The sequence below is a fragment of the Dreissena polymorpha genome, chromosome 10 (assembly GCF_020536995.1).
Source record: "Dreissena polymorpha isolate Duluth1 chromosome 10, UMN_Dpol_1.0, whole genome shotgun sequence".
Taxonomy (NCBI): domain Eukaryota; kingdom Metazoa; phylum Mollusca; class Bivalvia; order Myida; family Dreissenidae; genus Dreissena; species Dreissena polymorpha.
Genome location: NC_068364.1, coordinates 48812161 through 48837317, shown reverse-complemented (window position 1 = coordinate 48837317; position 25157 = coordinate 48812161). Strand labels below are relative to the sequence as shown.

Here is a 25157-nt window from a genome sequence, read left to right as displayed (position 1 = left end):
TTTGCAATAACCATACATGCCAGAATTGTTTAGGTCCAAAGCGGGACATTCCATAAAAAATTGTCGGGACATTTGACCAAAAAGCAGGACACCTAAAACAATCTATCATTCCACCTTTACTGTAGTCAGTATAGTACTAACAAAAACTCTTGATACTTTTATTCAAGACATAAAACATCTGATATGAAGCATGAAATCTAAAACATAACAATATGTTTTATTAAATAAGACAATAGCAAACAACGAAGATAATATTCATCTTTTTAGAGTACAAAATCTGGAACATTACGACAACAATACTCATTATATTACTTTCAATGGCAAACATTAACGCAGGGGAGGCTATCCAGTACACTGAAAGTACGGGTTACAGTAAACTATCTACCGAACAGTTGCATCAGCTTGACACGGAATGCGCCGCCGTACACATTTTTTAAGCATGTATCCATGCGCAGTTTGTTTCTTGTCAATTGTCGCGGCTTAATTGGAGTAGGGTCAAACTGTCATGCATAGCACCTCGTTGTTTTTAGCTTAATTGGAGTAGGGTCAAACTGTCTTGCATAGCACCTCGTTGTTTTTATTACAATTACACCCAATTACACTAGACAGGATGGGTATCACTTATTGGACTGTTTGTTGCGATTTTGGTATATTGCACATTCAGATTATCCCGCTATTTTGGAACTAAACATTGAATGTAAAAGACTCATTAATGACGTAGAGTTAATTTTACAAAACAATTGTTTTGTAAACTGTTTCAAACAAAGACAAAAACAAACACATTTTCAACATTTATTTCATTATAATACAACTATCGATAGCAATAAGCGACCACTATCTTGAAGACCACCATGGTGTGAATGCCTGATCAAATCAATTATTAGCTGATTAATCGCTGATAAGGTGTCATAAACACCACTGGTACACACGAGAAGTAGAATCAGATTGTTAATTGGGGGCAATAAAGGGATTAGCGGTGGTAAGTGTTAGCGAAACAGAGCTTGAATAGCGAATTTTATTGGGAACCTATAGACCTTACATCGGTTTTTTTACGAATGTCGGGACAAATCGTCTCATATCGGGACGCCGGGACAAAGGGCTAAAAAGCGGGACTGTCTCGCCGAGATCGGGACGTCTGGCATGTATGGCAATAACTTTTGAAATATTGAAGATAGCAACTTGATATTTGGCATGCATGTGTATCTCTTGGAGCTGCACATTTTGAGTGGTGATAGGTCAAGGTCATCCTTCAAGGTCAAAGGTCAAGCTTCAAAGCGGCACATAAGGGGATATAGTGTTTCTGACAAACACATATCTTGTTTACCTATATAAGCAATCCTCGTAGTTACCCAAAATATAACTACAACAACAGAACTTTCCAAATTATTCAATCATTTTGCGTTGCACGACGCTTTATAAATTTCAGGTTTTCAAATCGTCAAAAGATGCATATAATGGATATTTAAGAGCATGGTAAATGGTCAGTATAACTATTTCCTCAAAAATATCATAACAAAAACGAAAATTTGCGAATCTGAAACAACTTTTTTTAATTTTGTCAATTTACCAAAACGTTAAACGGTCCCTTTAATGAAGCTTGTCGTTGGCTATGGCTTTATTAACTGATTTTACTAGATTAAATGTACGATGCCAATTGTGAGAAAAACATTTGCAAAACAATTATTCTAAATCAGGTTATATGTTAGGTATTAGAATGCGATGATTAAAAAAAATTGTTACAATAAAGTTGGAATATTATTAAACAATTAATAATAATATAGGGGCAATAACGAAGGAATAGGTATTTTCAGATGTACTGTACTAAAGTAATGTCTGCCCTCATAAAGTTTCTTCAAAACATTTTAATAGATAGCACACCGACACAAACATATGTTTTTCTGTACATGCATATTACTTAGCCTCAGATAGAATTCAGCTTAAATTCAGCTCATCTCCATATTTAGAAGTATGCTTCATTTATAAAAATGCTGTAATTTTAAGAATGGCATGTCATAGATTATATTGTTATTCCAACTTTAAATGGTACACGTGAATATCATACCACATTTTGCACAATTTCACAAAACTTTGGCATCCAAACAAACAATCTAGCTGCCTTGGTAAACAGTAACAAGTAATAAAATGGCATACATAAAAAGTAAAATACAAAGAAGAATATTATAGATAATATTATGGTGGAAACAGTTGTGGTAAATAAATTGGACTTCATACAAGAATACAAATGAAGCTCAAAAACTGGTAAATGAAAGAAAATTGTTAGGTGAAAAATGGTTTAGGAAATAAATACAGTTTTTTTCTAGCCATTTTGGGAAAAGGAGTCAGGTCAAATTGGTTGTGTTTTTTTTCAATAAAAGTGGCAAATTTGGGAATTTTATCGACCAAAAGAACCATTTTGGGATTTTTTATCAACAAATATTGACACAATAAGTCTTTTCCTGCCCATTTTGGGAAAAAATCATATAAATTATAGTCATAAGATACTTCTTAAAAAATAAATTATAATAATAATATTTTTAGAAATTGGGATTTAAAAAAAATAATTTTGGTTTAGGATCCGGTCCCGTTTGCTTTGGGATCAGGTTCATTTTATGGCCTTTTGTACATAGCAGAAAACCCCCAGAAATAGGAATTATTTATATCAACAACAGACACAAACTCAATATAAAGCAATAATATGCACAAACAGCAGACCATATTTGGCATGAACGGTTTCGGTATCAAATTTTGTGTCACAGAGCCAAGTGTTTATGCTAATAGTGACACATTCCATACAAATGTTACTTCCTTAGCGTTAGAAATGATGAATTTAACCATAACGTGGAATGATAATCAATTATTTCAGGAGGAGAGGTGGCTATGACTAAGTGTTGTTGCACTTCGCTTGAAAAATGTGTATGAAACAAGTCTTTTGCAAGTATTTTTGTCACCACCCTGCTTGAAAAATGTGGATAAAACCAGTCTTTTGCAAGTATTTTTGTCACAATCCTGCAAAGAGTTCTGACACAATTTGGGACGAAGGCTGCATTTGGCATCCCTTTCAGTGCTGCAACCGAATTTTGAAGGCCTTTGCAAACAGTTTGGATCCAGATGAGACGCCACAGAATCTGGCATCTCATAAGGATCCAAACTGTTTGCTATTCTGATAGTATACTTTGAAAAAAAAATCGAAGAAAATGCTTATTTAAGAAATTCAGCAGACGACATTTTAGCAGACGACAAATTTCCCAGCATGCAAAGGGTTAAGTACTTTTGTTCTGGCTTAATTGATATACAGGTGGATTGGTCAGAAGTGCTGAGTTTGCAAAACGGTTCTATATGAGAAATATATTTAACCCTTTGCATGCTGGGAAATTTGTCGTCTGCTAAAATGTCGTCTGCTGAATTTCTAAAATAAGCATTTTCTTTGATTTTTTTTCAAAGTATATTTTTTTTAGCTCACCTGAGCACAACGTGCTCATGGTGAGCTTTTGTGATCGCTTTTTGTCCATCGTCCATCTTGCGACGTCCGTCGTCAACATTTTGCCTTGTGAACACTCTAGAGGCCACATTTATTGTCTGATCTTCATGAAATTTGTTCAGAACATTTGTCCCATTGATACCTCGACTGAGTTTTAAACTGGGTCATGCTGGGTCAAAATCTAGGACACTATGATATGTTGGTAGAGTTAAAAAAAGATTCGGGTCTGTTGCAAAAACATGGCCGCCAGGGGGCGGGGCAGTATTCCTTATATGGCTATAGAGAAACCTTGTGAACACTCTAGATCTGAAGTCACAATTTTTGCCCAATCATCATGAAACTTGGTCAAAACATTGGTTTCATTGATATCTCGGACAAGTTCGAAAATGGTCCAGATCAGTGAAAAAACATGGCCGCCAGGGGGCGGGGCAGTTTTCCTTATATGGCTATAGTAAAACCTTGTTAACACTCTAGCGGCCACATTTATTGTCCAATCTTCATGAAATTTGGTCGGAAGATTGGTCTCAATGAAATCTTAAATGAATTCGAAAATGGTTACATTTGCTTGAAAAACATGGCTGCCAAAGGGTGGGGCATTTTTCCTTATATGGCTTTATATGGCTATAGTCAATCCTTGTGAACACTCTAGAGGCCACATTTATTGTCCGATCTTCATGAAACTTGGTCAGAAGATTCATCCCAATAATATCTTGGACAAGTTAAAAAATGATGCTGGTTGGTTTAAAAACATGGCTGCCAGGGGGCGGGCATTTTTCCTTATATGGCTATAGTAAAACCTTGTTAACACTCTAGAGGCCACATTTATTTTCCGATCTTCATGAAACTTTACTTGGTCAGAAGATTTGTCCTAATGATATCTTGGATTATTTCGAAAATGGTTTAGGTTGCTTAAAACCTTGGCCACCAGGGGGGCGGGGCATTTTTCCAAATATGGCTATATATCATGCTTTATATATATAGTAAAACCTAATTGTTAACACTCTAGAGGCCACATTTATTGTCGGATCATCATGAAACTTTGTCAGATGATTTTTCCCAATAATATCTTGGATTAGTTTGAAAATGGTTCTGGTTGGTGGAAAAACATGGCCGCCATGGGGGCGTGACATTTTTCCTTATATAATAGTTAAACCTTGTCAACACTCTAGAAGCCATATTTATTGTACGATCATCATGAAACTTTGTCAGAAGATTTGTCCCAATGATATTTTGGACAAGTTCCAAAGTGGTTCCAGTTGCTTGAAAAACATGGCCACCAGTGGGTGGGGCATTTTTCCTTTTATGGACTTATGAATCTTCATGAAACTTTGTCAGTATATTTTTTTAAATGATATCTTGGATGTGTATGAAAATGGTTCTGGTCTGTCGAAAAACGTGGCTGCCAGGGTGTTCACTAGTCATGAAAGTTGGTAAGAACATATTGTTCTAATGACATCTTGGGCTGCACAGAACAGGTCAGATCCTTTGATTCTCAGGTGAGCGACTTTGGGCCTTTCAGGCCCTCTTGTTTCAAAGAATACTATAAGAATAGCAAACGGTTTGGATCCTGATGAGACGCCACATTATGTGGCATCTCATCTGGATCCAAACTGTTTGCAAAGGTCTCCAACATTTGGTTCCAGCACTGAAAGAATTAAATGTTTGCTATAAAACCTTTCCCACTCAGAGGCAAAGTGAAAATGACTATGTGCAACAAGCATAAAACCAGAACAGCCTGCGTGTTACTCACAGTCTGTTCTGGTTTCATGCTGTTTGCTGCTCATCAGTATCTTAGAGTTGAAAATGAAGCCTTTAAAATTTGAATCTTGTAAAAAAAGGTCTTTAATTAAATGTAACTTTTGTTAATGCATCAATTACCTATCTAAGTGGTAAAGGGTCATAATATCAATTTGGTCATATTTGACTTAGGGTATATATTAAATATACATTCTGCATTAAGATGAAAATCTGCATTTATTAGTCCCCTACCGGTTTCACCGGAGGGGACTTCTGGTTTTGTCTCCGTCCGTCCGTCACACTTTTCTGGGTCCTGCGATAACTTAAAAAGTTTTTAATATTTTTTCATGAAACTTTGAACATGGATAGATGGCAATATGGACATTATGCACGTCATTTCATTTCGTTCCTACGTCAAAAATTCTGGTTGCTATGGCAACAAATAGACTAGAAATACTGCTGAAAATGGTGGTTTTTCTGGATCCTGCGATAACTTTTAAAGTTCTTAATATTTTTTCATGAAACTTGAAACATGGATAGATGGCAATATGGACATTATGCACGTCATTTCATTTTGTTCCTAAATAGAAAAATTAGTTGCTATGGCAACAAATATATATATAAAAAAATCTGGAATTTCTGACAATGGTGGAGCAGGTAGGGGACTTATATTGCTTGACAATAGTCTTGTTGAATTGGGTTATTCACCGATTAATTGCCATATTTGAATAGAATTGTTGTTTGATAAATTCCAAGTTAGAAACATTATTAAATTTTATTCTTAACGGTATATATTGTTATCAAAGGCAAGGCTTTATCATATATAAATCAATAATGGCTTATTGCTTATAATCTACAAGATTGAAACATCAAAACATTTACTTGTCAAACTGAAATAAACAGCCAATAAATCTTAGCAAACTTCAATTGGAAATTTCTGAATAAACGTAAATGTCGGTCACATTCGCTTAAGTTGACAGTAGAATTGGATTATATAACATTGATAATATATACCTTTCAAAGATTATTACAATCAACAGACAAGCTGTTGTTTGCGTATTGTTATCTGTGGTTGATATGGTACTATCTGTGTCCATATATCTTTAAAGGGACAGAACAGGAAAATGATATATATTAAAGGTCAAACTGGTATTGCTTAATCCTTTCAGTGCGGGAACCGAATTTTGAAGGCCTTTGCAAACAGTTTGGATCCAGATGAGACGCCACAGAACGTGGCGTCTCATCAGGATCCAAACTGTATGCTATTCTGATAGTATTCTTTGAAAAAAATCAAAGAAAATGCTTATTTTTGAAATTAAGCAGACAACAATATAAGCAGACGACAAATTTCCCAGCATGCAATGGGTTAAGTAATCAATATTAGCCTCACTTTTGGTACATTTGCTTCAATGTGTTTGTGTAAAGTGGTGATAATAGCCTGTGCAGTCCGCACTGACTAATCATGGATGAAACTCTCCGCTTTTTATGTATTTTTTAATTGAAAGGGAGTCTCTTCTTTTCGATCATCCAGTTTATGGAGGAAAGAGTCGGCCCAGTTAAGCATGTGCACATTTTAATCTTGGACAACTCTATGTACATTCATTAAGCCCTGTTTTCCTAGATTTAGATATTTAAATGTCACAACAATCTGCAAGAAAGTCTAAAAGATCATTTACAAGCCAGTGAAGCTGTTTGCATTGTGTCCAAAATGCCATAGGTATTCCCTTGCATTGTGTCTGACAGACTGCCATAGAACTTCCCTTGCATTGTGTCCAAAATGCCATAGATATTCCCTTGCATTGTGTCTGACAGACTGCCATAGAGCTTCCCTTGCATTGTGTCTGACAGACTACCATAGGTATTCCCTTGCATTGTGTCTGACAGACTACCATAGGTATTCCCTTGCATTGCGTCTGACAGACTACCATAGAGCTTCCCTCGCATTGTGTCTGACAGACTACCATAGAGCTTCCCTTGCATTGTGTCTGACAGACTGCCATAGAACTTCCCTTGCATTGTGTCTGACAGACTGCCATAGAGCTTCCCTTGCATTGTGTCCAGAATGCCATAGAGCTTCCCTTGCATTTTGTCTGACAGACTGCCATAGAACTTCCCTTGCATTGTGTCTGACAGACTGCCATATAACTTCCCTTGCATTGAGTCTGACAGACTACCATAGAGCTTCCCTTGCATTGTGTCTGACACACTACCATAGAACTTCCCTTGCATTGTGTCTGACACACTACCATAGAGCTTCCCTTGCATTGTGTATGACACACTACCATACAACTTCCCTTGCATTGTGTCTGACAGACTACCATAGAGCTTCCCTTGCATTGTGTCTGACAGGCTGCCATAGAGCTTCCCTTGCATTGTGTCTGACAGACTGCCATAGAACTTCCCTTGCATTGTGTCTGACACACTACCATAGAGCTTCCCTTGCATTGTGTCTGACAGACTACCATAGAACTTCCCTTGCATTGTGTCTGACACACTATCATAGAACTTCCCTTACATTGTGTCTGACAGACTGCCATAGAGCTTCCCTTGCATTGTGTCTGACACACTATCATAGAACTTCCCTTGCATTGTGTCTGACAGACTGCCATAGAACTTCCCTTGCATTGTGTCTGACAGACTGCCATAGAGCTTCCCTTGCATTGTGTCTGACAGACTACCATAGATATTCCCTTGCATTGTGTCTGACAGACTATCATATAGCTTCCCTTGCATTGTGTCTGACAGACTACCATACAACTTCCCTTGCATTGTGTCTGACAGACTACCATAGATATTCCCTTGCATTGTGTCTGACAGACTGCCATATAACTTCCCTTGCATTGTGTCTGACAGACTACCATAGAGCTTCCCTTGCATTGTGTCCAGAATGCCATAGAACTTCCCTTGCATTGTGTCTGACAGACTGCCATAGAACTTCCCTTGCATTGTGTCTGACAGACTACCATAGAGCTTCCCTTGCATTGTGTCCAGAATGCCATAGGTATTCCCTTGCATTGTGTCCAAAATGCCATAGAACTTCCCTTGCATTGTGTCTGACAGACTGCCATAGAACTTCCCTTGCATTGTGTCTGACAGACTACCATAGAGCTTCCCTTGAATTGTGTCCAGAATGCCATATAACTTCCCTTGCATTGTGTCCAGAATGCCATAGGTATTCCCTTGCATTGTGTCCAAAATGCCATAGGTATTCCCTTGCATTGTGTCCAGAATGCCATAGGTATTCCCTTGCATTGTGTCCAAAATGCCATAGATATTCCCTTGCATTGTGTCTGACAGACTGCCATAGAACTTCCCTTGCATTGTGTCTGACAGAATGCCATAGAGCTTCCCTTGCATTGTGTCTGACAGACTACCATAGAGCTTCCCTTGCATTGTGTCCAGAATGCCATAGGTATTCCCTTGCATTGTGTCCAAAATGCCATAGAACTTCCCTTGCATTGTGTCTGACAGACTGCCATAGAACTTCCCTTGCATTGTGTCTGACAGACTACCATAGAGCTTCCCTTGAATTGTGTCCAGAATGCCATATAACTTCCCTTGCATTGTGTCCAGAATGCCATAGGTATTCCCTTGCATTGTGTCCAAAATGTCATAGGTATTACCTTGCATTGTGTCCAGAATGCCATAGGTATTCCCTTGCATTGTGTCCAAAATGCCATAGATATTCCCTTGCATTGTGTCCAGAATGCCATAGGTATTCCCTTGCATTGTGTCCAGAATGCCATAGGTATTCCCTTGCATTGTGTCCAAAATGCCATAGGTATTCCCTTGCATTGTGTCCAGAATGCCATAGGTATTCCCTTGCATTGTGTCCAAAATGCCATAGGTATTCCCTTGCATTGTGTCCAGAATGCCATAGGTATTCCCTTGCATTGTGTCCAGAATGCCATAGGTATTCCCTTGCATTGTGTCCAAAATGCCATAGATATTCCCTTGCATTGTGTCTGACAGACTGCCATAGAACTTCCCTTGCATTGTGTCTGACAGAATGCCATAGAGCTTCCCTTGCATTATGTGGCCAACAGCGTAGACCCAGATGAGACGCTTCTTGATGAGGTGTCTAATCAGGGTCTTCGCTGTCTGCTTAAAGGAATTTCTGTAAGAAGTATTATAAATAAAGAAATTAATATACTAGACATCTCTAATTTTGGAAATAAATGAATCCAATTTAGAAGGATGGGAGAGTCCACTAGGCATAAATGGGTTAATGACCAGACTCTGTAATCAGCCAAGTATCCAATGTGTGAGTATATATAATGTTTATTGTTTTAACATAAGAAAGTATTTCCCTTTAAAAAACTCCTTATCATGTTTGGTCCTTTGTGAGATATGGTTAATACCGTAGAGGTACATGTATACAGGTGGACTAAACTGTGACATGAGATCATGGATTATAAGCCTTGGTACTGATAATGGGGAATGAAAGTTCGCCGGCTTGGTTCAATATTTATCATTGTATAAATGAATGTGTACTTATAGGAACATCTCAGATGAGGTATTTAATGATATTGATGGTCAGAATCAAATAAGGAGGAACATATCAGAACATCTCAGTTTAGGTATTTGGTGATATTGATGGTTATAAGCAATTTAATAAGGAGGAACATATCAGAACATCTCAGTTGAGGTATTTGGTGATATTGATGGTTATAAGCAATTTAATAAGGAGGAACATATCAGAACATCTCAGTTGAGGTATTTGGTGATATTGATGGTTATAAGCAATTTAATAAGGAGGAACATATCAGAACATCTCAGTTGAGGTATTTTTTGATATTGATGGTTATAAGCAATTTAATAAGGAGGAACATATCAGAACATCTTAGTTGAGGTATTTTTTGATATTGATGGTTATAAGCAATTTAATAAGGAGGAACATATCAGAACATCTTAGTTGAGGTATTTGGTGATATTGATGGTTATAAGCAATTTAATAAGGAGGAACATATCAGAACATCAGTTGAGGTATTTGGTGATATTGATGGTTATAAGCAATTTAATAAGGAGGAACATATCAGGACATCTCAGTTGAGGTATTTGGTGATATTGATGGTTATAAGCAATTTAATAAGGAGGAACATATCAGAACATCTCAGTTGAGGTATTTTTTGATATTGATGGTTATAAGCAATTTAATAAGGAGGAACATATCAGAACATCTTAGTTGAGGTATTTTTTGATATTGATGGTTATAAGCAATTTAATAAGGAGGAACATATCAGAACATCTTAGTTGAGGTATTTTTTGATATTGATGGTTATAATCCATGGGCGTTAAAGTGAATACAGGTTTTGACAATGCTTGTTTGTTTTTTTATGGTAACTTCTTCTTGATAATTGGATTTCTATCAAACCATCTCAGGTAAAGATGTGACGTTTATATTTATACAATAATAACATTGATTGCTAGTTAGCTAATTTTCTGATTGTATGACAATTATTGCTTTATGTACATGTGTACCATTAAATGATGCAACTACGTTTTAAAAAAAAGATGTTTTCCTGTAGTCAAGAAGTAATGCAGTGATATCTTATAATCATCTCATTGTTGTAAAAAAAGCAGAAAAGTGCATTATTATATCAAATGAAATTGACTGTATTATAAGTGAGCGCAAACGAAGGAACAACATACATTTTAAAAATATTTTGTCTTGTTGTTCACAGCAATCATGATTGATTTCTTGTTTATTTGTTGTTGAAATAGATAACTTCATTTTGTTTGTTTGCTACTGAAAATTGTGTAAATGCACAAAGTGCACTAAATTTCCAATTTGATGCTGATTATGATATATCTGTCAAGGTCATGTTCATAATGTAGTTATAAAAGGCATGTGATTAAATGTTTTAGGGTTGGTATAGCTATTACAAGGTAAAAATGCAGTTACAAAACTAACATGTTTTGTTAGTTACAAAACTAACATATTTTATAAAAAAAATAGGTTAGCAAAATTGGTTATAAGAAGAGAATAATTGGATAGAAGCTTAGTTGTTGATGTGGTTTTCTGCTAGATCGTTAAATACATTTAAAATATATGTTACTTTTTAATATATCAAATATTCTATTGATTTTGATTTAAATCCCCTTTTGATACTATAATATAAATCACGTAATGCATAGTTAATAAAAAATAATTTTGAAATCGTTTTGAAACTGTTTTTGCTATGACCTCAATTGAGTTCACTTTACAGTGCTTAATGTGTATCATCGAATAGGAAATTTTCTTGATGCTGAGTGAGTTATTTAACTTTTTACAAACTTTTTTTGAGGGAAGAATGGCTTGGATGTCGAATTCTAGCGTTTTCATGAAAAGTTTATATGTCCCAGTTTATTGTTAGTTGATTAATAGATGAAATCTAAATCCACAAAAATGTGTCCTTTTCAAATGTAACAAACCAAAATTAACATGCTCTTTGGTATGAAACAATTCAGTTGATAAACGCATGACTGTGATCATGAGTGATTTAAAATCAATATGCCACCCAATCCAACAAGTTTCTTTTTATTTTTGCTTACAAATGATTAATGTTTGTAATTTTGCTGACACAATGATGCCACGTCATGTAAACGTCATTTCACAGTATAGCAGTGAACATTATTTATAAAAAATCTTTTTTCATTTTAATTGTTTGAAATAGTGAATTATCAGTTTTAATTTACTGATATTTCCCTATAAACTACTGGAAAGCATATAATGAAATATGATAATCTGAAAAATCTGAAACTGGAGAAAAGACTGAAACTGGAGAAAGTCAAGAATTTCTGTTTTATGAACGCACTATGTTCTTATATTGTTTATTTAGGTTGTCAAAATAATATTTCTCTTTGCTCTGGCATATTTAGAATTCATATCTATGTTTATAAGTATGTTTTTGAAGAGCACAAGTACATTTTTGTAACTGAGGTTAATTGAGCGAACATTTTGCAGCATCAGAAACTTCTCTTCAATGTTTGAGACCTTTGTCTGCTGATATGAGCCGTGCTCTGTGAAAAGGGGGACTTTTTCTGTGACAACATTTTCTGCTTTCTATGATATTTTTTGTTTAAAGAGTTTAGTATCTTCTGAGCAAAAATCTAGTGAAGAGGGAAAGTGATGTCCATGATTTGGCTGTGTGGACTGCACAGGCTAATGTGTCCATGACTTGGCTGTGTGGACTGCACAGGCTAATGTGTCCATGATTTAGCTGTGTGGACTGCACAGGCTAATGTGTCCATGATTTGGCTGTGTGGACTGCACCGGCTAATGTGTCCATGATTTGGCTGTGTGGACTGCACAGGCTAATGTGTCCATGATTTGGCTGTGTGGACTGCACAGGCTAATGTGTCCATGATTTGGCTGTGTGGACTGCACCGGCTAATGTGTCCATGATTTGGCTGTGTGGACTGCACAGGCTAATGTGTCCATGATTTGGCTGTGTGGACTGCACAGGCTAATTAGTCCATGATTTGGCTGTGGTGACTGCACAGGCTAATGTGTCCATGATTTGGCTGTGTGGACTGCACAGGCTAATGTGTCCATGATTTGGCTGTGTGGACTGCACAGGCTAATGTGTCCATGATTTGGCTGTGTGGACTGCACAGGCTAATCTGGGATGACACTTTATGCACATACATTAAACCCCCATAACGCATGATTTGTGTAAAGTCTGCTTCACTGCATGACTCTGTTGTCTTTTGGCATCAGGAATACTCTTATGATGAACCACAGATGTACTTTAACCCTTTGCCTGCTGGGAAATTTGTCATCTGCAAAAATGTTTTCTGCTGAATTTCTAAAATTAGCATTTTCTTTGATTTTTTTCAAAGAATACTATCAGAATAGCAAACAGTTTGGATCCTAATGAGACGCCACGTTCTGTGGCGTCTCATCTGGATCCAAACTGTTTGCAAAGGCCTTCAAAATTCGGTTCCAGCACTGAAAGAGTTAACCCTTTACCACTTAGATACATATTTTGACGCAAGTGTAGTGCCTTAGAAAGTTAAATTTAATAAAAGACCTTTATTACTAAATTCAAGCTTCAAAGGTTTCATTTCCAACCTTAAGTTACTGATGAGCAGCTCACAGCATAAAACCTGAACATACTGCGAGTTGCTCACAGGCTGTTCTGGTTTGATGCTGTTTACACGTGGCCATTTTCACTTTGCTTCCGAGCCGGAAAGGGTTATGTTTTAGGGTGGTGTGGTGGTCGAGTGGTAACACTCTGGTCTACCATTCCAGAGGTCCCCGGTTCAAATCCCGGCCGGGGCACTGGAAATTTCAGAAATGCTTCAAGTTTTTCCCACCCAACTAGATATGTACTGGTATGAAACCCAGGTAATTCTCGCGTGTATCGGTGCTATACACTGAGCACGTAAAAGAACCAACGTATCTATTCCCAAAGAGCTAGGGTATCGCACCCGTATTCCTTGTATCCCAATACTGTCTCTTCTGCTTGCTGTTTCTTCAGCAAAAACCAAAGGACCCCATTGGAAATAAGTGCTTGCATTTTCATGGGTTATCCTTGACCGCAAGGTCAAAATAAATACATACATTATGTCTTATAACCCACCCAACTCTGGTCTTCTTCTAAAAATTATTTCTTTAGCGAATACCAGATCAGCCAGGATAAAAGGAAATAGGGGCAGGTCAGTTCATAAAGTAGTCTTGAAGATCGGTGGATGAACTGTAAATAAATTCAGGTTAAGACACACGCAAATCTGCTCCACTTCTCAGGTCAACATGAGATTGTTTAGAACTTGCTTACGTCAGATTGCTGAACTTCATTTTATGTTTGGCCTTTAATTGGTACATCATACAAAGTACACACATGATAAATCTTAAAGTTATGATGGGTATTTACTATCTAGGTCTCTCTATCAGTGAAATTGTCACCGATTTGACCCAGGTATTCAAGGATTTATTCTTATACCTTAAGATATCGGCACAAACTGCAAGAACAAATTTAAGATTTTTGCAAATGTATTTCAATAACTTGAGATATTTGCAGAAATAAAGTTCTTAACAGTGTGATTACATTCTGTCCAGCCCGTGTGTAAACCCCTGAAAACACCGTTGAATCTGCACCCTGTCTATAGTTCATATCTAATACAGAGGATAATAATATTTCAAGATTGCATAAGTCCTGCTGGACTAGTGCCATTCAATGTTCAGTCCTCCATCAAATATGTGTGAAAAAAAAGATTGCAAAGTACACATGTGATAAATCTCAAAGTTACAATGAGTTAACCCTTTCAGTGGGGGAACCGAATTTTGAAGGCCTTTGCAAACTGTTTGAATCCAGATGAGACGCCACAAAACGTGGCGTCTCATCTGGATCCAAACTGTTTGCTATTCTGATAGTATTCTTTGAACTTTGAGTTTAAAGGTAAAAAATGGCCATAAATGAGCTTGTCCGGGCCATAACTTTGTCATTTATTGTGAGATTTTAAAATCATTTGGCAGATTTGTTCACCATCATTGGACGGTGTTTTGCGCAAAAATATAACGTCAATATCTCCAAGGTCAAGGTCACACTTTGAGTTCAAAGGTTAAAAAAGGCCATTAATGATAATGGCAAAATAATTCTTAAAAATCGCCATAAATTAGCTTCTCTTGTATTGTGAAGACAGCATGCAAAATAGGCTGTGCCAATGCAGCACGTGGGGGTATACGTCACGTCTGTGACAAAGCTCTAGTTATTTTCTGATATAACTGGAATTTGCTGCTAGTCTGTGATCTGTTAAAAAATATGCATATAAATGTACTTGTTAAATTCATCTGAATGAAAATAAATAAAAGTAGCAAATTGTTTAATATTTTTGTACGTAAAGGATTATACATTATAGTTTAAGTATGTAAAGTAATTGTAATAAACATGTGAATAATCAAATATGAAAGAATAAAATTCACTGAAATGCATTTTTTAATGATTAAATAAAAGTAATAATCTTTGAACCAATATAGGAAATACGCACACTGAAAAAATATTTGCACTTTAAGAAGATTGCTTTATTAACTCTTCCAGTAATTCTAAGTTTTTGTGCAATGGGGGTTTGTATTGTAGAGCATTAATATTTGACCATGCAGTGTTCATGTCAATGCTGATAAGATTGTAACATAAAACATCTTTGTGCTAGCCAGCAATATTTATTTAGCCAGGTTCATTGTAATTGGCAACGAACAGTGATTATAATGCCATGCTGCATTTCATATAAATGTTTGGAAACTGATGAAAATCAAAAATCAAACACACCATGTTTTACTCATTGATTATAAATCACTTTCAATGATTTATTCTCGGACATTGTTTGTACTAAATAGGCTTTGATATTTATTGAGGTTTTTGAGTACAATTTGGTGATGTAAAAGGTATTTAAAGTTTGAACAAATATCATGTGATGCTTTAGAATTTTTGTTTGTGAGGTATGTGTCAGATAGCAGTAAAAGTACACGGATATTTGTTTATGTACATGTAGATGATTGTATTTGACAACATTTGTAATCAAAGTGCTGAAGACATTGCATTAATGTTTGCTAGTTTGATAACTGCTTAATAGAGCTAAGTGTTTACTCATTTAGAAGTGAATTTTTGAGGTAAGAATATAACTTTCAGTTATTTTTCAATTAAATAAAAATAATTTATAACAACTGCAAAGATGTATATCTTTAATAATTTTCATGATGGTGGGGCCACAGCATGATGAGATGATGTGTCACACGCAAGAACAAGGTCTTTAGGTCCAAGGTCAAAGTAACAATTCCTGGTCAATTGTCAAGTTTAAAAAAAATCAATTCTTAACAGTCTTCATGGAGCATAATTTTAATGGATTTTCATACTACTTGACAGAATTAACCCTTTACCACTTAGATACATATTTTGACGCATTTGTAGTACCTTAGAAAGTTAAATTTAATTAAATACTTTTCTTACTAGATTTAAGCTTTAAATGCTTCATTTCAAACCCTAAGACACTGATGAGAAGCAAACAGCATAACACCTGAACAGACTGCGAGTTACTCGCAGGCTGTTCTGGTTTTATTCTGTTTGCACATAGCCATTTTCAATTTGCTTCTGAGTGGGAAAGGGTTATCAGCATGTCACCCACAAGAACAAATTGAAGTGCCTTGGTTCAAGGTCATGGTCACAAGGCAAGGTCAAAGTTCACAACAGTCTTGAGGACAGCTAGAATTGTCAAATAATGTACAGAAATGATACCAACAGTACAGCATTAGTGATGGACTGATTAATCATTTTGTCATTACAGTAATGACAAACAGAGCCATGATTTTCCACGCAATGACAATTAAAAAAAAGTTGCCAACAAATATTTTGCATTGTTTTGAAAATTTCTTCTATCATGTAAAATATGTAGATTTTTGCATTTCTCAATAACTTAATGATTTTTTTACCTTGAACATATTTTGTACATAATCAATCAGAGGTTTTTATCTGATTTTGGGGAAAGGGTCTGGCCTTTTTTAGAGGAAAAAAAGCGGGCGAAATGCCGGATTTTGGGGGAAAAAATCACGCGAAACGCCGGATTTTGGGGAAAATAAGGAAAGGTTAAATAATCAATTTAACATATTTTACTGTTTTTAAACAAATTCAAGGCAACAGATAATTTAATTATGCAATATGTTATATTTTCTGCACTGGATCAGGTTAACTTATGTATTTACAGTTTAAAAAAAATAAAAAAATTGGGGGGGGGGGGAAGAAATATGGGGGAAAATTTACCTGCTGAGGCGGGAAAAAAATCTGAGGGAAAAGGGCCGTTTTTCGGCAGGTCAAAAAGAAGGAAAAATACCGTCAATTAAATATTAATTTTTATTATTTTATATAATATACAGTATTATTGTTATGATACAAAATTCATTTTTGCTAGTATTGCTAACTTATACTTCATTATATTTTAATAATGTTATATATATTGTGCGCATAAATTATCATTAGCGCTCTGGTATCTTCAATATCAAAATGTGTTATCATGCAGGGGGTCTTACTTCATAACTAATAAGTATGATGTTTTAATGATGACACATGTCACCAACAAAGCACTTTAATGTCTGGAGAGTGGGTGTTTTACAAACCACAGATGTACATGTATATGCACAACTTAATAAATATTTTGTAATATTTATGCTGGAGGTGAAAAATCCATTATTTCTGTTTGTTTTAACAACACCCATAATTAGTTTTTACTATTTAAAAAAATTATATAAACAAGAATAAGCGCACATTTCAAGTTGTAAATATATTGGCTTGAAATATTTACACTGAATACTTAAAATTAATATATTTTTTCATGATGAGTTTATTAATCGGTCACTTATTTGATTATTTCTGATTAATCAACAAATATTTTGAGCACTGATTGCAACCAGTAGCTTTCATTGAGTGGCACATAAAATAACCAGGTTCTTGAGGTTAAAGATTACAAGGGAAGTATATAAAGTTTGTTAAATATTCACCTAAAAAAACACATTGTCGGTTTATCTTTGTGATAGGGGCACTTAGTTTTCCACATATGTTCCATGTATTTATCTATTGTTTTATTTGAATTGGTAGAAAATACTTAATTATCCCCAACCATAGGCAGAGGGATATTGTTTTGGCGTTGTCCGTCCTTCCGTCCGTCTTTCAGTCCGTCTTTCCGTCCTTTCGTCGTCCGTCGGGCACTTTTGTGTCCGGAGCCATATCTTGGAAGTGCTTTGGAGGATTTCAATGAAACTTGGTATGAGTATATATATGGATAAGAGGATGAGGCACCCCTAATGGCATTGTACACCATTGGATAATAAAGGAGTTATGGCGCTTTGTATCTTGAAAAAAGGCTTTTTTGAGTGTCAAATATAACACTTTTGTGTCCAGAAGCATGTTGGCACGGGATATCAATTCAACGAATTTGCTTGTTTCCTTCTAATTGTACAAGAATATTTTACAAAATAATAACTTACATTTAATTTTAATTAAATGCAGTAATGTTCCTAAAATTGCCTAGTTGTCTTTATTTGTTCCCCTTCAAGGAACTTGTTGATTTTCTTCATGTTTCCTAGGAGCAAACCCAACTTATAAAAGAAAACAAGCCCACAATTTGGGTCATATTTCCGCTTTCCTGCAAGCACCCATGTTTGGTCTGTGGTCACCATACCAGATATGTTGGGTTTCCTCTGGGTACTCCATTTACCCCTCCCCCAAACACCAAAGACCACTCCAAATTTAACAAATCTTTCAATAACAACTAAATACATTGTAGCTGGATATTGGAGCTATAGAACAGTCTTTACAAATAACTTTTTGGAGCAGTGGACATTCAGACCAGTAAGAGTAATAAAATCACTGGACGGAATTACTTTTTACTGGACCGATACAGTTATGGGATTTTGACATTAAAGGCATCTTTTCACGCTTTGGTAAATTGACAAAATTGAAAAAAGTTGTTTCAGATTCGCAAATTTTCGTTTTAGTTATGATATTTGTGAGAAAACAGTAATACTACACATTTACCATGGTCTAATATAGCCATTATATGCATCTTTTGACGATTGTAAAACCTAAAAATTATAAAGCGTTGCAACGCGAAACGATTGAATAATTTGGAGAGTTCTGTTTTTGTCGTTAAATTTTGTGAAACTACGAAGATTGCTTATATAAGGTATAAAATACGTCAAGCATGTGTACACGGCGGAATAGCTCAGTAGGCTAAAGCATTTTTACTTCAGGACTCTGGCAGGACTCCAGGGGTCACTGGTTCGAAACTTGCTCCGGGCAATGTTCTTTTCCTTTTTTGTAATTTTATTCTTGATTTTTTACTGGAGCTTTTACGATCCAATGTTTACATTTATCAATATAAAGCATTTAATGAATAAGTTAAAAAATGCCAAAATCTGTGAAAAGGCCCCTTTAACCAATCTGTTCTATATCTAGATCTACTATTATGATATCACATTTTACTGCAGATAACAACTTGTTTATTGACATGACCTTATGAAATAAATATTAAACAAATGTAGAATGTTCAGTAGTTAATATTCTCTACAAAATGGATTTGAACTTATCTGTGCCCTTGACCAGAGAAGAATCATCATTACTGGACTGATTTCTGCAAGTATCACAATACATTTTACTGCCGTCATATTTCAGCCATTAGAACTGTTTGAGACACGATTCTTGAAACGTACGTCTTCTCTTTTTCTTGTATTCATGTTTTGGGTTGGTTGCAGGTTCTTTTCTCTTCACTCCTGGCTTTTAAGCGCCATCAAAATGTCTAAAAAAGTTCATCGTTCAATGAAAAGTTTACCAAGTCATTGTAACGAAAGAAAAAAACAACGTGCGCAACGGTTATGCCTAAATTGTTTACCATCCGACGTTGTCGTCAGTATGGCACCGAAAAGCACGGTGTTTAAATTGGGAAAGTTTTGAATTTTGTTTACGGGTCAAACGACTATCACAATAAAATGTTCAATGTATCATAAATTAATGAATACAGACAAGATTAATATTTTAAATGTGGCATTTATTAAAGGCATTACAAAACAAACACATGTTATTCAGTTCATTTAACCTTTTAATTCGAAAACGACAAGAGCGTTTGATATGAATGAGACGTCATTGCGCAAATCCGATGCGCGCTAGTCATAAACATCTGGAAAGTTTACTTTCAGTTTAGAGCTGCCATGATCAGTTACTTTTTCGTGTTTTATTTGTATTGTTGTTTTTTTTATTTCGTTACTGAATTTGAACATTTCATTACTTAGTTTGGACATTCCTTTACATCCAAAATTGACTGGACCATCGGACCAGTCATCTGTAATTTTCTACTGGACTGTTGGTAATTTTGGTGGACCTGGTCTTTGGTCCAGTGGCTAAATTCAAACACTGTAGAATCAACATTTGTCTCAATTTTCGTGGGTCAGTAAGTGAATGAGTGCTGGGACACACTACGTGGGTCAGTAAGTGAATGAGTGCTGGGACACACTACGTGGGTCAGTAAGTGAATGAGTGCTGGGACACACTACGTGGGTCAGTAAGTGAATGAGTGCTGGGACACACTACGTGGGTCAGTAAGTGAATGAGTGCTGGGACACACTACGTGGGTCAGTAAGTGAATGAGTGCTGGGACACACTCCGGGTCATCACATTATGCAACCTCAGACACCATCTCACACACTCATTAAGGTCTAATTAATACATTATTTAAGTGTAATACACAGTGGCATGTAATTGTCTTATAGAGCAAAGATGTCATAGGACATGTACATGTATAATTTACCCCATCTTATTGCAATGTTTAAGCTTCATAGATAATACCAAACTTATGCCTTTTCCCATTACTTCACCCAGAATATAATGCCAACCAAATGTTATCAGGTTAATTATAGGAGAAGATAGTTTGGTCGCTAAATACTTATGTAAGGACTCAAAAATAGTTTGGTTGCTAGATGTTTATATAAGGACTCCTTGCCCGCCACTGTTTGTCTTAGCTACCAATGATAACTTGTGGAGATACATATTTACAAGTACTCAAAAGTATTGACATAATAATGTCTTCACACAAGTTCATAATTTATTAAGCTTTTAATTATGCCCCTCCTCATGAGTTGTAGGCCTTAAAGGGGCCTTTTCACAGATTTTGGCGTAATTGAAGTTTGTCGTTAAATGCTTTATATTGATAAATGTAAACATTGTATCTTAAAAGCTCCAGTGAAAAATCAAGAATAAAATTTTAAAAAAGGAAAAAAAAGTAGCCGGTACCAGGGCTCGAACCAGTGACCCCCGGAGTCCTGGAGTTAGTCTGAAGTAAAAACACATTAGCCCTCTCGGCTATTCTGCCGGGTATACACAGTATAAGTATTTTATACCTTATATAAGCAATCTTCGTAGTTTTGTAAATTTAAACGACAACAACAGAACTCTCCAAATTATTCAATCGTTTCGCGTTGCAACGCTTTATAATTTTTAGGTTTTCAAATCGTCAAAAGATACATATAATGGCTATATTGGACTATGGTAAATTTTCAGTAATACTGTTTCCTCACAAATATCATAACTAAAACGAAAATTTGCGAATCTGAAACAACTTTTTTCAATTTTGTCAATTTACCAAACCGTGAAAAGATCCCTTTAAATATTGCATTCATCCGTTCGTCTGTACATACATCCCAAAGCTTTTGTTTTGAAGTCCTGTTTAACCCTTTACCACTGAGATATGTATTTTGATGCATTTGTGGTCCCTTAAAAAGTTAAATATAATTAAATTCAAATGTTTAAGGCTTCATTTCCAACCCTTAGATACTGATGAGCAGTTAAAACAGCATAAAACCTGAACAGGCTGTGAGTTACTCGCAGGTTGTTCTGGTTTTATGCTGTTTGCACATAGCCATTTTCACTTTGCCTATAACTGCTTGGTGAACTTTGCAAAAACTGTCATACATGTCACAGCTGAATTATCTTTATGCGGTGATGAGCGTTAATTGACTGCAACTTTTTTTGGCTGAGCTCTTGCCTTATGTCTTTTTGTCTACTGTAAAATATACAGTGGATTTTTCTGTGTCCAAACATTTGCTTAGGGGACCGGATGTCTGTGACACATTTCTAGTTTATTTCGGAACTTCTTAAGGCCGATGTTTTCGTTTGGTCAATGCAATGTCTTTCGTAACATTAACAAACACATTGTTAGATCTGTCAATAAGTATTTCATGCATAAATGGATATTGTTAAATCCTGTCGCTCCAGAGATTATTGTAAGTGCAACTATTATTCATGATTAGATAGTGCATAGGGCATTGACCATTAGATTTTGTTGCATAATAGTCTAACCCAACAATCTGAAATTTTGAAACCTGAACAAAGCAAAGCCAATAGTGCAAAATTGTGAGATATAAACAAAGCCGAGTCATCAAAGTCCACTGTGAAGTAAGTGGATAGCCTTAGGGGAACATTTTATAGAGGTAAGGCTTTAGGGCTCATGCATGCAGCCTGTCTGTCATTTGATTGTTAAACCAGTTTATAGCTGCTCGTTATTTTAAATTGAAAGTGAATCTAGTAAATAAATAGTTCTGGTTTGTTTTGTGTGGTGTGCATTGTTCTCAAAATTATTGAATCAAGTGAAATGTGAATACTTGTAACATTTGACATGGGGTAAGAATTTAGGTTTTTTCACTGAAATTTAAATATCTTTTGATAATCTTGTATGAATGGATTGCATTCATATCAGCATTCAATACTTTTTAAAACTAAATTTAAATGTTTGTAATATTATTTTGTTTTCAAAATATCTCAATAAGTCAAATAAGGGAGAGATATGTTGTACCGCCATACTGTCCTTTCATATGTCTGTCTTTGTGTCAATGACAGGAGCTGGCAAGACTAAATTGTCTCACCAGTATGTGAATATGAGCCTCAGTAGCCCAGTGGATAAGGCGCTTGTGTTAAAATCCTGAAGTCCCGGGTTCGATCCCGGGTCGGGGCACATACATGCCAGTCATGTTTCAGCGGAATGCTGACTGACAGATAAAGGCTTAGCTTCGCATTAAGACGTTATTTGTATGACCTCTACCAGTAAAATTGTGACATTAAGCATCAACTTTATTATTTTTTTATTATTGTTTTGATAAATAAATTTGAATAATAGGTGGTAAAACTTACATATATCAGAAAAATTAAATATAAGTGAAATGGATATTTTAACTTTAAAACTTTTTTTTTCTAGAAGAATTATCTCTGTTTTTAAACATTTATGGAATAGATGTAATTTGGAACTCAGCAGTCGACTAACGGCTATTTACAAACAACTTTTTACTGGAACATGAACTTGTGTCACATTTTTATTTGCATTTTGACAAAAGATTGCAAGTCAAACTGATTTGGATGATAACATTTATCGGTGGATTTATTACAGTTATATTTGTACTCAGCGCCCTCACACTACTTTGGGGGAAGGGGTCCGCAGCCCTTAGGAGGGGGAATTTTTGCGGCGTTTCCCTTTTTGGGGGATTTTTTTTACTTACTCTCTCATTATTACATTTGTACATGTTTGTACTATATTCATTGCATTTTTCATAATTTAGTATGTTTGCAATGATTGAATTGAAATAGAATTGAGATATAATAATCATGAGACACGTCTTTCTATTAAAAAAAAAATAAATAAATTTTTTATTTTATTTTTTTTTGGGGGGGGGGGGATTTTTTCCTCCCAAAAGGGGAAAAAAGTATACTTTTCAGGTGGGGGAGTGCCGCGGAATCTCGGCGGCAGATTTAATAGATTGAGGGCCCTCATACTGGATGTTACTGAGCAGAATAACAGATGTTAACTGAGTTCATAGTAACAACTATTGCTAGCAAAGTTAAATTGTTGACCAAATATTTTTTTTAAGTTTACCCGAACATGCTCAACTTGATATTACATAAATTAAAATGTTTGATCTTAACCCATTTATGCCTAGTGGACTCTCCCATCCTTCTAAATTAGATCAGTTTATTTCCAAAATTAGGGATGTGTAGTATATTTATTTCAATATTAAGAATATTTCTTACAGAAATTCCTTTAAGCAAACAGCGCAGACCCTGATGAGACGTCTCATCTGGGTCTACGTTGTTTGCCAAGGCCTTTTTTCTAGACCAAACAGGCTAATCTGGGACGACACTTTTCGACTAAACTTGTTTTTTGGTTATAAGAGATTTTCTATAAACGAAAAATCTCATCAAAGTGGAAAGTGTCGTCCCTGATTAGCCTGGTCAAACTGCACAGGCTAATCTGGAACGATACTTTACGCACATGCATTAAACCCCTTTTTCAGAGAGCACAGCCCATCTATATATGATTTATATATGAAAAGAAAACTTATGTAAAATTTGACTACACAGAAGTTGTAAAATTCCTGAACACTTACATAGTTATATTTAGTTACATTTGAAGGTGACATTTTTGGACAGGACAAGTGAACTTTTAGAGCACTTGTCAGATTGGCAAAATTGATTTAACCCATTTATGCCAAGTTGACTCTCCCATCCTCTAAATTGGATCAATTCATTTCTAAAATAAGGGATGTGTAGTATATTTATTTCTATATTTCGAATATTTCTTACAGAAATTCCTTTAAGCAAACAGCGCAGACCCTGATGAGACACCGCATCATGCGGCGTCTCATCTGGGTCGACGCTGTTTGCCAAGGCCTTTTTTCTCGAGGCTGGGCATAAATGGGTTAACGTCAAGCCCTTGAACAGTTAAATTCCCTGAAATCTCATGTTCGCCTTTGGCCCTCCTTGTTTATCATTATACTGTACATGTATTCTTTTTTTTGAGATCTAAACAAACCCAAAGAACATACAGTTTTGTTGTAAGATCAATTTAAATGATGCATTTGTCTAGTATTTATTTCAAATTAATCATGCATACAACTCTGTTTTCCTATTTGTTACTGTTAATTAATTGGCAATTAAATAGAAAAAGCCTTAACAGCTTTAACATCATCAAATGTTTCTGCAGTACAAGATTTGTGTGTTGATAATTAATGGTTGAAAGATGTCATTTCCTGTTTTCCTAATTTCATAAGTATTGTTTTATTAGAGCTTAGCTGTTGAACTGTCAATACATGGCACAACACTTTTAGATCAATTTCAGTGATTTTGTAATGTGAAAGAAGTTTATGATAGCAAATAGGATACTAACTTTTCAAACATATATCTGGAGTAAAAATATTATTGCAGTACAAAAAATAAATTCAAGTGGTAAACGAATTACAAGTTATAAGATGATGAAACAATCCCATGTATTGGAATAACAATTATTAATATTAAAGTATAATGATATTTTATTACTAATTACATAACTCCTAAACTGAATTCAGCAAATATTAACCCATTTATGCATTGCAAGGACATTGCAAACAGCGTAGACCCAGATGAGATGCCGCATAATGCGGCGTCTCATCTGGGTCTGC

General features: G+C 35.5%; 2 protein-coding genes across 3 annotated transcripts in view; one reads left to right on the top strand and one right to left on the bottom strand.

Moving 5' to 3' along the window:
- LOC127847525 (anion exchange protein 2-like) overlaps window positions 1-25157 on the top strand; it is a 317475-nt gene that overhangs the window by 44173 nt on the left and 248145 nt on the right. Inside the window, exon 1 of one of the 2 annotated variants that reach the window (XM_052379530.1) lies at window positions 10406-10597. The exons of the other annotated variant lie outside the window; for it this stretch is intronic. The gene's annotated coding sequence lies outside the window, so the exon portion shown is untranslated. Of the gene's footprint in view, window positions 1-10405; window positions 10598-25157 lie in introns of those variants that run through there. 2 annotated transcript variants of the gene reach the window in all.
- Window positions 6884-7696, bottom strand: LOC127849099 (translation initiation factor IF-2-like). The gene has a single exon (XM_052381822.1). The coding sequence runs from the start codon at window positions 7694-7696 to the stop codon at window positions 6884-6886; it is 813 nt and encodes a 270-aa protein (XP_052237782.1).

Excerpts from the sequence above, each read along its gene's own strand:
- LOC127849099 (XM_052381822.1), bottom strand. The coding sequence starts at position 7,696 with ATGCAAGGGAAGTTCTATGGTAGTCTGTCAGACACAATGCAAGGGAAG.